The sequence below is a fragment of the Harpia harpyja genome, chromosome 14 (assembly GCF_026419915.1).
Source record: "Harpia harpyja isolate bHarHar1 chromosome 14, bHarHar1 primary haplotype, whole genome shotgun sequence".
Lineage (NCBI taxonomy): Eukaryota > Metazoa > Chordata > Aves > Accipitriformes > Accipitridae > Harpia > Harpia harpyja.
This window is the reverse complement of record NC_068953.1, coordinates 19,534,839-19,551,591: the sequence shown is the minus strand read 5'-3', so window position 1 is coordinate 19,551,591 and position 16,753 is coordinate 19,534,839. Positions and strand designations below refer to the sequence as shown.

Below are 16,753 nucleotides of genomic sequence, written 5' to 3'. Positions count from 1 at the left end.
AACTGTCATATACTATCACATCAAGCAAACATCATGAAACCAAGCCAGGAAAGCAGAGAGAGATTGCAACAAGAATGAAATCAACAGCTGCTTCCTGGCAACAACAAACCTGTCATCTTACAGGTCATTTAGAGAGGGGTCATTTAACAGAAAACAGACCTGAGTTTTGAATCAAAACATTCTTTTCTTTTGTCTTTTTACCCAGAAAACTGTGAGCAGGTTTATCCTCAACCACTCTGATCCGCCGGGCACCTGCAGGGATCACAGCTGCTTCGATGTAACCTATGGCAACAAAAGAGCAGATGGATGAGAGCATGCCACAGACAGCCAGAGGCATCAATCATTCAGTATCTCACCACAAAAAAAACAGCTCCTGCCCAGGTAGGGGAATGGGTGGGAAACACTTCAAATGAGATCCCTGCATTGGCAGCCAAGTTTCACTGCTGTGACATGCATGGTTATGACTAACATTTCAGCCTGAGAAGAGGGAGAGAAATGCACATGTGCTGCTTAATTGTGACTTAAGGTTTGTGCTTGGGCCTAATTAGATTTGGTCCCTTTGAATCACCCTGGCTCTCCTGCAGTACTGACAGGGATGCATGAAGATTGTTCCTGAGCTGATGCAAAGTGTCACTGTCGGGAGCAACACTGCACATCACAGAACAGATGTCTGTGTTTCGAAATGAAGTTTCCAATAGATGCTTGTGCTTCCCCATCTGAAAAATACCCTGCTCGAGGCTGTGATCAGTATCAGAAGGTACTCACTTCCACACAACATTTTGATGATGCTAAAACTAAACAGCAGGAATTAGTGGGACAACTAGGGGAAAAAAATATGTTTTCACTTACATTTCAGCTTTATACAAAAATTCTGGAGGATATAATGGTAATGGTCTCCTTGCATTGGGCTGCTAAACAGAATTCCACAGCTCAGGTTTAATGCAACAACAGAGCTGAAAGTTTCTCAAGGACTGACCACCAGTCACCTCTGAACACTGCCAGCAGACACACATGCCAGATTAGAACTTCTGAGCATCTGACGTGGTAGGGAAGTTTTCACAGCGCCCCATCATATTTTTATAGAATTCTCTTGGTTTTTATCTTTCTGAAACTCTCTTGGCCTTTTCATGCTTTCTTCAACAACCAGCAATACAACACAATTATACCACTTTTGACTAACAGAATAACAGTAAGAATAATTAAAATCTACAAGGAAATGTAGCCTATTTTCCCCCACCATGGAGCCATGTGGAGTTACAGACTTGTTCCATGGGATGGAAGCGGTGCCTTTAAACTATAAAGCTGAGGAACATTAGGGCCCATTTCAAAGGTCTGGGAGCCAGGCAGAGTTTCTCCACTGGCTTCACTGGACTCCGAGTCAGGCCCCTGTAGATGACACTAATCTCATCAAAACCATGACTTGATTCCTTCTAATTGGCCACCCAGTTTACTTTGCAATGTATAACTTGGCACCTCTTTTGGGTTATTGCTCTCTCCTTATTTTAGATGTTAAGTAGCTTATCCTGTATGTTCCCTCATCCCCTTTTTTGCTTTAAAGGACTGTGTGAATCTGTTCTGTGTCAGCCCTGCCTTCATGGAAATTGTGGGCAGTCTAGCGCAATGACTTGGGGAAGTGCTGGAACAGTGACTCCTCTAGCATTCAGCAATGTTTGGTGAGCTATTTTAGGGACAAGTGCAGCTGAATGGCCATGCTTCTGCTACGCTGATACGGGGGGCCTCAAAGGAAGATGCTGACAGCCTCATGCATCAGGACTAAGTGATTTTTTTACCACTATGACATGGAGTGAGATGGACAGGGAGTTTGGGTCTCAGACTGTGGATTCATTTCTACCTGTCTGAACCAGCAGAGTGCCCAGCCCCTTTGTTGTGCTATGAATAAGGCCTTGAAGGCTATGAATAGCTCTTGGGTTTCATGAGGTGCATTGGATGGATAGCTGATTTGGGCCAGACACACTCCCTCTTTCCTTGATCATTGTATCTGAATGACACTTTCCATTTGACCCTTCAGCTCAGTTCTTTTTGCACTTGTTCCTCCTTACTTACTTCTCCCTTACTCAGGATATCTCAGTCATCCCTTGCAGGAAAAACAGAAAGAGGGACAGCAGAGCTGCAAACCATGTCCGTGTACAGAAGCCAGAGCAGCGGCTCTCCCATCTGCTATTACAGAGTGGGTTTCACTGGGAAAAATCATTACTTCCAGGGTCAATTTTTTAAAGGCAATATTGAAATCTGTTACGAAATCAAAGCAAACAGATGTTGGATTTTATTCTAGACATTGCCAGGAGTTGGTTTTTCATCAGCTGAGATACCAAATTACAGTCAAAACAGAGTGTTTCAGAAATCAAACATCCTCACTGCACCCCATGCATCTGCATATAAACCCAACCAACAATTACCATCAGACACGAGCACACAGCAAAGGTGTGATTAATGACAGTCTGTCATGGGGAAATAGGCTTTATGACACACCTGAACACCCCTGTTAGGAAGCCAGTTCGGAACATGCCCAAGTTTCAGGTAATTTAATGTACCTACTGGGGGACTATTTACTTATTTATTTTTTAAATCACATGCCAGATACAAATGCCCAGAGCTAAATCATGCAGAGGTTGGATACAAAGTTACACCGAGTTTAGTGGAAAGCCAGTCACTAACTTCCGTGAACTTTGGATCTGTCCCCTGACCTAGCAGCAGCCAGGTGTGTGTCACACTGCTTTAGAGGTGAGTGAGCTGTGGAGCTGTGCTTGAGGTTCAGCTAGTGCCATAAATACGCTCTCATTTCATCACTGTACCATGAGAGAAACTCCACGTGGAAAAGTTGACTTTTATGTTACTTTTCACAATAGTAAATAGTGGAGTGTAAGCTATTAATAGCGTATTAGTTCTGGAGACTGTTTAGTTTGGTCTTACACCAGATTTTTCTCCTCATGTAATTTCTAATCCTGATTAATGGCTTTGGGGGGTTGTATTCACAGCTCCTGAATAAGAAGAAACATACTGTGCTAACTCACTGAGATCATGTGGCACAAACCTGACTGCTGACCTTTACTCTTCTGTTAGTGAACTGTGAACCACTTTGCAGTTGTATGGATCTGACCTGTCCTTTCAGAGATGAAGCAGAATTCTTGGGCATGTCCCATCGGGAGCGTCTTGACACCCTCATTCATTATTTCCAGCAATACTGTATGAGTTAGTGGTCAAATCCTATTGCAAACATACTATATAACATCCATGCAAATTTGCCACAGGTACAAACTCAGATCACTACCACCACTCCAGTCTGGTCCTTAGAGCTAATGTGAGGCTTCTGGTCACAGTCTCTCTGATCTTTGAGATAACTGCACCAGAAAACACTTCCATTGTTTTCCAGGCAAATTTTATTAAGCAAACTGTAACTGTAGATTGCCAGAAAGATTATCAAATGTCAGCCAGTAAGACCAAAAAAAGTCTGAGTTGGCCCTGAGTCAAGGACTCTCAAAGATCTGTTAGGTCTTAGGACAATTGTCTGCAATGCAGGGGTTTGCAAGGTTGGGCTTAAAGTTCTGCTTTAAATGAGGAACTGGTTAAAGACTGATGAGATTTGGCAACTATCAGGCAGTATTTCTAGTAATTTCACCCATAAATCAGCCTGTTAAGATGAAGCTTTGAAAGTAGAACAGGAGAACTTCATTATTTGGTAATTTATAGTGCTGTATGTAGTATACTCCACCTTGGGAACAGTTACTTTGGCAAACACCAATCTTTCTGGATAATCTGCATTACATCAGTGTCTCAGGAATGTAAGACTGTGATTGAAGCAAATCCTAGATACAAATTATATGGTGTAAATCGTACTGGGAGAGACACCAGAACAAAGCGGTGGCTTTGTCATCAAGGAGATTAATATGTGAACAGTGGCTACTGTATCTTCATTTAAATGCCGGAGAGATTTGCAAGAGGAAAGCAGCTCACACAGGAAAATCCATTGTTAGCCATTGTTATTATTCCCAGAAAGAACAGAAAGTTTAGTGCGAACTTCAGAATGTCACTGATCTGCTACAAAACTGTTCTGGTTCACACTGCAATGAAAGATGGACTCTGAGGTAAAGGAAAAATTATCCCATGGCTGAAAATACTGATCTGTGGGCACTGTACCTTCATATTTTAGCCCTGTACACACATGAAAATTAGGTGTGAGAAAGTCAACAGTACTCATCCCATTATCAAATTTTCCAAAAGTGCTTTGAACAAAGATCTCAGGGTAGAAGCCAAGGAAATCAGACTGCCCTGCCTACCTGCTGGTCATGGCCAGCACAGCTTCCGTAATATTTTAGGGATAAGTACCAGCTGGGCATCTCAGTTTCCATGACCCTTCCCACCTTGCACCTTTTGCTAAATGCTGGTTGTTGCAGTGGAGTGGAAATATGTCCAGTGGTAACTACGTCTCCATTTTCTGAATAGTCGTGACGATTCTCCGTTGCTATTAGCTTGAAAGTAACTCCTCCATCGGCACCTGTCCACTTCCAGCCATGGGATAGCTCATTTGGAAGAAAATCAGTTCACTGGAGAGCCATGGATATATTTCAAAGCCTCCTACTATTGCTGTGAAGCTGGCTGCCGGGATTTCTAACTTGCATGTTCTGCCTAAACCCTTGTAAGACACCCCAGAGCTAGCCCTAGGGCTCTATTTTCTCATCATTTAGATGTACACCCTATGGACAAAAAAAGAGTTTCTTGTGTTGGCTAAAGATGCTCCTAGCCAGCACTACAGCACTACTGTTCAAATATCCTTTCTTTCTTTTAAATATGTGCTGGACAAGTAATGCACACAATAAAAAGCCTGCTTTTTCACCATCTTAAAAAAAAAAAAAATTGCTAGCAAAGCTACACTCTTCATTTCCCAAAATGATAGTTACAACAACTGGCATATCTCACCTTTTTATGTTCTGCCATTAAAAAAATCCAAATATCTGTGGTCCTTCTCTTGGATCACAAGCAAAGGGCAGCAATGAAAATCTTGATATGGCTGAGAAGAATCAAGAGAGACAGGTGCAGGCCTCATTCTCAGTGCAGGTCTCTAAGCATTACAAAAGCATGGCCTTGGAGTCTGGGCAGAAGTAGTCAGTGATAAATCATCTACCCAACAGATATGAGCCAAAGAGCTGTCCTTCATTTCTAGGTCCCCTGTACAGTGGCAGGAAGACAGAGATGGACTTCAGAACAAGTCTGTGTTTGGTTTCGAAAACTTACTTTGTGAAAATAGGTACAGGGCATGCTGCCAGCCAAAAGTAAACCTCAGTCTAAACAGTGCATTCAGTTGGCCTACTGAAGACAGCCAGCTGCACACAAGTGTAAGTGATGTCTAGCATCACAAAAAAAGGCTTTTGACCTCCTTCCCAAAAGAGAAATGGAATCCATTTCCCACTGGATCACCTTGGATCAGGTGGCAAGATCTGAACTGCTGGGCCTCCTATGAGGCACTTCGAATGTTCCATCATCATGCCCCACCAGGGTGGCAGAACCTCATCTGGGACATTAAGGTTGGAAAAAAAAGAAATAGGTCAGGTTCTTTTTACTTGGGTAATGAAAATTTTGGCTTGCTTTCATGCAGATACGTTTTCTAAAAGAAAGGATCTGTACTCGATCTTTGACAAACCATGCTAAATAGTAAAAAGACTTGAAGTTTATCCATGGCTTTTGATACCTATCTGCCCATGTAATCCAACCAAAAGAAGACAAAGAACCAACACCAAAGAATGTCACCAACACCCATTGACACTGCAAACAGTATTCAAGTATCTTACACGAGAAACACTTGGGAACAGCCTTTGCCTTTGCCATCACACATGTGGAAACCTTCTTACAATGACTATTGGTTACTAAGAAACAGAAAGGAGTTGGTATGTATTTAGTTCAGTTAATAGGGCTTGACAACATAATTTGCAATCACAGGACTTATAGGGACCAATGCTGCAGTCAATGGAGTCCCACATGCAGAGCAGCTGAGGATCTGGCCCAAAGGTTGCAGCTGCAATTCCCAAAACAGATACCATTCCAAAACAATCAGTGTCTTGATGTTTGAAGTGTATTCTCTTCTGAAATAATAAATCAGCATACTTGACTCAGTGTGTTGGCCTTGACTTGGATCGCAGCAAATTCGTGGGGATTTGCCACTGACCTGTGCAATCATTTACACATCCCAACCCTGAATCTGTTACCATAGTCATATTGTGTATTCTCCTTTGCCCCAATTTTTGTCAGATTTTTTGCACATATTTGCTTAAATGTCAATTTAAAGAAAAAAAGCCAATTTTTTCTTGAGTAACCTCATAATCACTTGTGATACCTCAGGTCCAACCCTGGAGCTTTGCCTACTGCATGAGACTCAGTAAGTTAACCTGAGGACCTGATTCTGCAAAACAGCAGTATATGAATAGAAATTGGTGGGAGTAACTCACAATGCATAAAACGTTTGCAGAATCGGAGCTGGGAATCATAAGTGAAACCAACAAGTCTGTTTTCAGTGTCTAACATAAAAGAAATCCAAAAGCAGGAAAACATGAACAGTGAACAATTAAAAAACTGTAAATATTCTTTCTATTCTAGTAGGCTGGGATGCTCATTAGAAGAGTGTAATTAAAATGTTGAAAGCAAAGATAATTTTCAACCTAGAAGAAGATTGTTTGGCATATTGTGGATGTTACTTTTTAAAACTATTCCCACATAAAATTTAATTCCTTTTGAAAGTAATAAATCAAAACATCTAATAAATGTTTATGAGATTATAAATGTAAAAACAATTATCTTATAGATTATGTGAGCTGGGTAAAGGTGGAAAAATTGGACTGACAAAGCAACATTTTGACAGGTTTGCACTTCTGAGATGATCAGCAAAGAATAAAGATCAATAAAAGCTTGAACACTGACCATGATTCAGTCAGCCATCTCTTCTTCTTAGATTACAGGGCGCTGGGGGTAAAAGCCTCCTGTAGTGTCCTGGCAGCCAGACAACCAGTCAAGGCTGAAACTGTTCTGTTCCTACAGCCTTGTAAAGTTACCACCCTCAAGCAGTCTGTCTAGTTGGAAGCGGGTGCAACCTCCTGGCAGTGACCCAGAAATTTCTTATTTATCTGCACAAGATGTTTTGTACTTTCATTGGAAAAGATAAAAGATAGTTACTCTTCAGGAGCAATTAAGAAGTTCATGAACAGCTATAAAATCTGCTACAGAAATGGAGAATAGTTTTTTTCAATGGATATGAGAAAATTTTCCCACCATTTGCATCAAATGCAAATGCCTTGACATAAGTAGGTGGAAAATAACTGGGACAAAAGAGTCAAAAGCAATAATGTAGGAAATCATTCAACAGGTTGGCCTAGCAATGCAACAGCACAAATGTGCTCCAGAAAGATGTGGTGCAGGTGGGAAATCCTACATGCATCTCAGAGGAGGTGACAGATCACAGCTGGCTCCACAGATAAGGAGGAGGAGGGTGCAGAGGAAGAGGTCAATGAACAAAATCAGAGCCTCAGACTTCAGTGCTGAGACTTTGATTAAAAGAAGCTGCTAAGCACTGGTGCTGCTTTAGTAACCAAACAGAATGGAAGTGTGTGCTTAAAGGGAATCTTTATGTGCTTTGCTGAACTCAGTCCTGGAGTAGCACATATTGAATGTATTTCTCCACACAGAAATGGCAATTCTGTATTCACTGAACGTGAAACAATTTTTTCTGGACAATTCCTTCCTCTTGGAGCAGCTTGCAAGTCCTGAATCTGGCTTTCCCTCCCTTTGCCTGATGAGGATGTGTGATTTCTCAGGTTTCTCAGAAGCACAATACAGAAACTCTGGAACAAAGACTAATTCAAACACCAAGCTGTATATACATTAATGTTTAACAAGAGAGGGGAAAGTCTTAACTCTGACCGAAGCTCTTGTATCCTATACTGGATACTGTTGCTGGCAGGGAATCAGTAAAAATATTCAGAGGGGAGTGCTCTTTCATTTAGCTGAGATATCCTGATTATAACATGAATCATCTGCAACATGCAACATGCATCACTCTGAGCTCTCAAAGAGCTCAAAGATGGTGCTGAAATCAGACTTCTCTCCCACTGGAAAAGATTGTGTGATTTTGTTTCTTATTTAAAATCAGCAGCACTGGTAGCTTTCAAAATGAGAAACACAACTTCTGAATTTCAGACAGAGGCAATGGCTGGCATCTGGGCAACTGAATAAGAAGCAGACAGAATATCACATTTGAATTGAGTTGGGTTTTGTTTTGTGTTTCTTATGTGTTTACTAGAGCAGAGGAGTTCAATGCTATCCAAGAAGAAGAGCTATTACTACCACTCTTTACGTCTCCTCAAGCAGTTAAGAGAACCTCCACTCCACTAAAATGCTGCTGAGGGTTACTTACCCATCCCCTTGGTGTGGTTGAAGTCGCCTTTCACCACTTTACAGGTTTTGCCATCACCACTGCAGATTCCACAGCGATCCTCTTTGGCAGCTGAGCCAATGATTCCATCGCAGCCAATTTTCTAATGACAACAACCAGAGGTCCCCGTTATTTTGTTTGCAAGGTTAAAGTATCTCTAAACATTGAGGTCAAAACTAAGGCAGACATCTGACTGAAAACCTGAATGGGAAGAGAACACTGTGAATCAGGGGAGCACTCGTTTGGAATGGTGTTGATTTTGTTATTCAGTAACCCCCTTCTCTAACACTAAGAGCATGAACTTTGATTCAGAAGATTTAACTGAAGAGAGTTTCACAAACACTAGTTATTCCAGATATTATCATAGATTTCATACTAACCCACTCTAACTTCCTTCAAACACAACAGATTAAAACAATGTTTCATGTTTGTATAGCAATTTCCATCTGAGGAGCTCAAAGACATCCCAGAGAAATGGACCAGTACTGTGATAATTAGTTTAGAGAAGAGAAAAATGCGATTTCCTTAAATGAAAATTAACCCATGTAACCTGAATCCTGGTCATAGCCCTTCACTACACAAAAACTCAGAGTGCCGTCACAAGCTCCAGTGTGCTACTCACTGAATGAGCTCTGCTTCGGATTGAGGTCTTAACAGGGAGCGTAACATTCAGTTCTGAATACACTTTTGCAATACCTTTAAAAAGACCTCATTAATCAGGTGGCTCAAGATACCTGCAATGCAAAAGTAGTTCAATGAAAGCCGGTCAAGTTCATATTTGGCCAATCCGTACCATAAGATTGCTTACACAATTATGAAATTTTCCATATGCTTGCACTGTATTAAGCTTAGACATTCAATTGTAAAAAAAAAACCCAAACCCTAACACTTTCACCTAAAGCTTCACTTTAAATGGTATTTTCATAATTTTCTATACCTACCTAAACTTTTTTGAATAAAAATCTGCAGCCTTGCTTCCACAGACAGGTATTACTACAATAATCACAGTGTTCTCCTTGTAGCCATAGAGACTGTCATGGTAATGTTCCTTATTCAAAAACCACTTACAGGTTATGATGGTGAAGATTGCACATTTGTAGATCTTGAGGTTGATAAGACTTGCTGTCATTAGTCTATATGTAAATTGTTTTCTGTCCATGTAAGACCCTCAAAGTAATCAGCAATTCACTCTTACAACATAAATTTCTACTGAAACAAGAGTTGTCATTATGCAAGTTATTAGCAGAGATTCTACTATTAAAAATAAGTTAAAGATTTATTCTCTGTAGATAAACAGTTTCTTGGCAAATGAGTTAGCAGGACTGTCACTATAATACTTATTTGAATAAGGCTGTTGGGTCTCTCCCTTCCTTGCCTTACAATAAAGCCAGAGGAAAGTTGGAGAGATATCTTAGGGAACAATCAAAACAACAACCATTTTGAAAAATAGTGTAAGCAGGGAAATATTAAGAGAACTTGGGCTGTTTATCTAAGACTGTCTGCGTGTAAGCAATGTAATTTGGACCTGAACTCAAACGTTCCTCTTGTTTCAGAAGACACTGGCCACTGCCGAAGTCCAGATGTATTACAGGGACCAAAGATTGCCAGTGTTCAGATGTGTTCCAATGCAGTGTTTGTCTGGGTAAATCATGAGACAGACACATGCTGAGAAAGGATGATCATCCTAAACACATACAAGGGAAATGCTGCTTATTAACTAGAACAGCATGTGAGTTGGTGGACAAGAACTACAGGAAAAAAACCTATATAAATGGGAGTTAAAGGAGGGTAGGAAGAAGATATGGAGTTTCTGGCAGTTGCAGTTCTCAAGTCTAAACTTCACACCCCTGTCCAACAAATAATTTTGGGATATTGAATGTGATTCTGCCCCCAAAACAGAAGGATGTCCCAGCAGTTCTCCTTCCAGGAAAATAAATATGATTTATTAATGGGGTTGCTGAAAGGCAGCTGGAAATATATGCCTGCCTGCCACCCTGCTGAGATACTGGAAAGGCTGCATTTAATTTAAGACTCTAGTGCTATCTTTTATGGTACTGCACTGTTATTAGCACTATGTGAGCACACAAATGAATAAAGGGAATATAATGAGTCTTGAACCACACTTATTCCCAGTGCTATGCAAGGAGTCTGTAGGACTATAACAGAGGCAGGCAAAGAGTGGGGAGTTAGCAATCACATGCTTTGCATTTACGCTGTAGTTTCCCAGATAATGTAAACCAGTGCAAGCCAGTAAAGCCTCTGAAAGAGTAAGTCCCCCCTCTTCTGACACTGGGGCTCAAAACAAGGCATTTGCTCCCACATTTACTGGGTCACTGACACACTTTGACTTGAGAGACCCTCTCTGAAGGCATGGAAAGAGCACCCACTGATTCCACAAATATACCTCCCAAAACCTTTTCTGTTTTCTACCTTTCATCTTCACCCTAATTCCCTGTGAGTGGAAGAACTGGGAATAGCCCTTGCAGCCTTCCCTTCAATGGCACCATCCCTCCCATCGACAGGACAGACTTTCCTTTCAATCCAGGGCTTGAGGATTAAAGGCCCCATCAGATTTGGGCCAGGAAATGGCTTCTTACAGAGGAAAATCTTTAAGAGAACAAAACAGTTTTCTTTCTTGGCTTCAAGATGAAAATTGGTGCGTTCTTGCTACTTTATGGGGGAAAAATACCTTGGAAGCACTTTACTCTTGTCAACATAAACATTAGAGCCCATTTCTCCCTCCCTAAGCCTTCCAATCATTTCCAAAGTAAAAGCGTATTTAATAACAGTACATAATGAAACAGCTTTTGTTAAGATTTGAAAAAAGCTGCAAAGTCATTTAGAAACACATTACAGTGACCACCTTGGTCACTTAGATCCTTTGAAACCTCCCCACATTGAAAATACTGCCATTCTTCAAACAAGTGCAAAGGGGAAGAGACAGAGCTGGAAGGGCGAGGAAGCAAAACACAGTGAGCATTACCCTTCCTCGGAGGGAAGTATCAGCCAGCACTCCTTGGACTGTTAATTGGGAGATATGTCCAGCTTTCTCCAAGGTGAGAAAGCTCCTGAGATTCCAGCACTGGGGACCAGAGGCTTACGCCTGAACCCCACCAGACCAGGGGGAAGATCTATTGAATCTGCACATCATCAGCTACTTGCTGACATTATGCTATATGCTACTGTCAATTGTTAAAATAGATAGAGCTGTCCTCAACCTGCAGAAATCTTTCAAAAAAGTGAGGGCTTAATTAACTGTATGCAAAGGGAAAATCCCAAATTTTACTGCTGAAAAGTCAAGTTTTCATAGTGAAGAAACAATCCCTTAAAACCCAAATAGTTCAAGGGATTTATTTGATCTTTGCCACCTCTAACTTGCTTTGCGCTGCTTCCTGTACAGTCAGCACACCAAGGTAAGGTGATTTTTTTAATTAAGAAGCACAAAGGCAGAAAGGGGAAGCTCTACATCCTGAAGAAAGACAGACCTTGTAAATAACATGCTGTGTGTTTTCTGACCCAAGAGTTATCCTGCAGGTGAGCAGACTGAGTTCATGGACCAGTCCATCCAGCAATAGCTGGATACTTTCAATTCCATCAGTCTTGAATGGACTGGTAAGAAGGGAAGCAGTTTTGTATTCTTACCAAGATGACCAACTAAGGAGTCAGCAGGGCACTTGGAGCTCGTCTGTGTTCAGAAGGAAGAATAAAAAGTAAAAAGCCAGCCTGCTGTAACCACCATCTGTTCAGTAGTCTGTGGGAGCATTTGCCACTGTCAGCCCTGTTCTTGGACTCTTGGAGCTTCCCTGCACCATCCAACATGGACTTGGACAATAATATCCATAACTTTGGCAAAGGTACTGATGTTGACACCACCCAGGAGTTCCACCTCCTGCCTGTACTAGCTGTTGAAAGCCTGCAGTGCTGCAGTACTGCTATTCACAGCATCAATTGGACAAAGAGGAAGCAGATTTTAACCAAAGCCAGTCCCTTGCCCATATTAAAACATCGAAATGCTGGCAAGAAACTTAAAGATAGTCTTTTGGGGCTTCAAGTCCTCAGCATGGACAGTCACAACTATATCCACAGGTTTCTTAATGATCTTCAACCCAGGCAGTCTCCTACTCTGACACCATGTTTTGGAACTGTCCATTGACCTTTAAATTGGCAGGTAACTGCATGTTTGCTGAGCTAAGGCCTGAAATTCATTCTCTCTGAGCTGATATCTCAGTCCACCCTTCCTTCTCTCCCTCCCTCTTCTTCTCATTTTTATAATTAAACATCTGAAAATACTGCTTGTTGGGTGGTATTTCCAGCTTCAGTCATTGCTGGCTCCAGCATAGCAAAACTCTTCTGAATACACATCATTTGGATTCTTCTGTGTGAACTATTTTCTGTATTGCTTCGATATTTTTAATGATATTTTTATTTGTGTTTTCAATGGCTGTGTAAGACCTCAATTGATACAGCCTGCGTGAGTATGTTTTGCTACATAAACACAATTATTTTTGTTATATACGCCCACCCTGTGTAAGAAATGACATTGTAGGCTCACAAAAATGTAATGCTTCCCATATGCTGAACTAACTAGCTGTCTCAATGGATCAAATACAAATATTGATGCAACATGTGCCATTTTACAGATTAATCATGTACAGAGCATGCTGGTTATGACAGATTCATCTACACTGCCAATTTTTTGTCCATAATATCCAGTGTCCATTGATACCTCCAGGGAGGGACCACATGAAACAGGAATGTACATATGTGAGCAACTGACATTCAGATCTGAGGGTAAGAGAATTCTTATTTCTTTGTTTTAAACACAACTGCCCTTGTGGAGGATTATGGGTGTCTGTCAGGACTTGTACAGAAGGGTGAGCCTAGATCCCTAATCAAGCAGTTCATCTGTAAGTTACTTCTATTTCTGTTGCACAGCAAATTTTGTGTGATGCATTGAAGTCCATGCAAATATCCTCCTGTCATTTCCCGAGCCTTCAGATTTTACCTGAATCAGAGCAGCTCTGCTGGAACAGGAGATATGCACCGCCTGTTTTAAATGAGCATTATCTTATCTGCATTAGATACGCAATTACACTTGCCCATTGACTTTGTGTTTAGATCCCTTAGCAGTTCATGGGGTTGCTAGATACAATTAATCTTGATAACCACTTTTTCATATATAGAGTGTGAAGGTTATGTGTCAAAACCACTGTGTTCTGGCAGCAGAGCATGCTATATGAGCGAACATGCAAGTAATACAAAACCTTTTCCCATCCCAGGAACTCCTTTGCCTCTGTTCTTTGTTCACTTTCTGTAGCTACCCCTTTCTGATCCTTCCAAACCAGCTTCATCTGATTTGACACCTCTGACCTGATTCCACCCTGCCTCTGCCCTGGTTTGTAGAAATGCCAACAGGCTGCAGATACCAGAGGATTTTATATCAAATGCCTATTCTTTAAAAGAGGCATCTATCATGTCGGTTCTGGATTTAAAGATAATATCTATTTATCGGTATATGATATATCTGTAGCCTCCCTTCCGGTCAATTCTTGGCTGCTCAAGCCACACACAAAATCTAAAGCCTCCAAGGTAGATAACACAATGAATTGTCTATTGTATGCTCTCTGTGGGTTAACATAGAAGAAAAATAGGGGGAAACAGCATGATTTTTTTTTTCATTTGCCACTGTAAAGTACACTAAAAAAGTAGTAAGATATCAACAAAGTCTTGTTTCTTGTCTCTATGCCTTACTCACCAAAAGCCCCGATACTCTTTTTAGGCCTCAGATTACATTGCTACAGACCCAGAAATTGAAAAAAAGGCAATTATACAACAGGTTTCTGTAGTTCAAACAATCTTTCTGGATTCTGTGCACATACACTAAATAATTTATCAAAGTACAGTGCTAAGCCAAGTTGTTCTATGGAGACAAGCTACCCAGTCTGGAACATCTTGTACCACAGTTTGTAATGCAGGAATATGAATAATACATGGAAAATACTCAAGTGATGACGCAAAGCCAGAACTGCATGCATCAATCAAATGCCAAAATTGGGTACTGATTACATAGAAAAGTGTTTGCCAGCAACAGGTCCAGTAGACAACTGCAATTTATCCTCTGCCACCTGTAGTCCTCTCCTGACACTCTGCCTATCCAATTAGCAAAAACTATTTCTGAAAATGTGTCCATTTTCAAATTTGTGCTCCCCTTTCATACAGTATGACAATTGCTTTTGGAAGGAAGTCATTCTATAATATTTTTATTGTTTCAGGACAGCCTAATTTGTGGCTTGTCATCATTGAGTGTACTGGGGATTCGCCAGCAAGTTAAAAGTAGGCATGACATGACAAAACATTCATAAGAAAACTGTAGATAGAGCCAAAACCTCTTCACCTCTTAAATTGTTAAATCACAGCAAAGACTGCCCTTGATCTCTAGCCTGGTTCCGCTATACAGGAGGTCTGTCTTTTCAAAGAGACCTTAGATTACATGCTGAAGTACAATCTGTAGTCCCCACTGTAAAGTTCTCATGCTATCATGAGTCTCAGACTAATCCTCCTTTGAGAAAAGCCAGCACAAAGTCATGTGCATCATAACAGTCGGCTGAGCAGCTTGTCTTCTCCCCACACCACTGCTGTGTGACATGTGACACCTTTTTTAGCTCTACTTCTGCCAGCAGTTTTCTATTAACACTAGCAGCACAAACAGAGTAAAGAACTGTAAGAGGTTAGAAAGTGCACTGCTTCCATGAATGTTGACTCATGAAATACACACTGAACAGTCTTGAGGAAGAACAAAACCCTTGGGGAATCTTCTCTTTGAAAGCCACTTGTCACTTGAAGAGAAATATGAGACGATAAAAGCAATCTGAGTTGCCGGTTGCACTGCCCTACTCCATGACCGCTATGTTCATGCTAGAGAAAGCAAACGGTAGAAGCAGGTGAGGGACAGGCTGCAAAGACTAGATGGGCACTCACCCTCCTCCTCCTCAGATGCATCAGACTGCTCTTGTTCTCCAGCTTGCTATGGATTTTTTGTCTCTGAAAAATCTCAGGAGAAAAGAAATTCTCCTTGCTAGGAGACTATGTGCATTTCAAGAAGAAAAGGTCAAAGACCTATATACACATTGAACAAGGCATCTAGTTTGCTCAGAAGATGGTAAGGATAAGTGCATTTGTCGTTACTCTACGATGTTTCTTCTAAAGGCATAACTTTATAAAACTCCCTTCAATTTTTGAGACCAACTCCTGAAGCTCTTAAATAGCTTTTATTTCATCCTCATTCTGGCAAAATTCTATCACTATCAAGAATGAAATGTTCAGTGTCAAAAACAACTCTGATAAACAAGGACAGGACAGATTGAATGAAGGCCTTATGATTTGTCTCAAAGGCAAGGAGTAAGATTATAAAAAGTCTAGGTGACTTATGAACCCCTATGCTAAATTTAGGGCTGACTTTCCTCTCTGGTGCTTCTATGCATGACCAAAGTATTAACCAAGTTTACTTACTCCAGCTGCCTTCAGGTGTAAGTGATAAATACAGGGATGCTGCTGCTTATGATGATTTTGCTTCAGGGATAGTGAGGCTGACACCAAAAGGCTTCATTCACGCTGTTTAGACTGGAGCTCAGCTCATGGCTTTAAAATGAAACTAGCAAGTTCACAAAGTCCAACTGAAGGAAAACTCTCCTCCCTTAGTGTCCAAATGCAGTTAGGATATTTTTTCCTGCTTCCCTTCTCAACCCCCCCCCTCTACTTGCAAGAACAGCTTTTTTCTTTGCCATATTCATCTACATTCATTCACCATGGAACAATCATGCATGAGTTTCATTTAAGAGCATCTACTGCTGAAGGGGAAAGAGCTATTACATTTTCTGGACTAGATGTTCACAGGCAATGGTTACTGTTAATTTGTTTGTTACACTGGCAATGTGTCATTCCTGCCTTTGAGAGACTTGAACTAGAAGGAATACACAAGAAAATAAATAACAGTAATACCACCCTCTGATTTCAGCACTTATTCTCTTCTCCAGGCACCCTGCAATGCCTGTTGCCAGGCTTTGTCTACACTGGGTAAAGGAATAAGGAGAAGAGTAATTAAATAAATATGCCAATTAAATCGGTTTAATAGGCAGCTACTTAGACAAGTATCTGCGGCAAATGGGGTACACTGACACATATGGCAATTCTCAGTGCTAAACTGCATATAAGGCAGAAGAGTATTATAAATGAGTTCACAAGGCTTTCAAATCTGCTCGGCTTGAATTGATCATTTTGCATTTTCTCTCAGCCACATGCAAATGGACTGAATGTTCTGCA

At 40.9% G+C, this 16,753-nt stretch overlaps 1 protein-coding gene across 2 annotated transcripts in view; it reads right to left on the bottom strand.

The window, feature by feature from the left end:
• ADAMTS17 (ADAM metallopeptidase with thrombospondin type 1 motif 17) overlaps window positions 1–16,753 on the bottom strand; it is a 201,234-nt gene that overhangs the window by 56,205 nt on the left and 128,276 nt on the right. For both annotated transcript variants that reach the window (XR_008238279.1, XM_052808107.1), the window contains exons 15-16: window positions 8,417–8,537; window positions 202–282 (exon numbers count right to left, since the gene is read on the bottom strand). Coding sequence is in view for 1 of the 2 variants with exons in the window: in XM_052808107.1 (XP_052664067.1) it covers window positions 202–282; window positions 8,417–8,537 (202 nt within the window). In the remaining variant the exon portion in view is untranslated. The remainder of the gene's footprint in view (window positions 1–201; window positions 283–8,416; window positions 8,538–16,753) is intronic.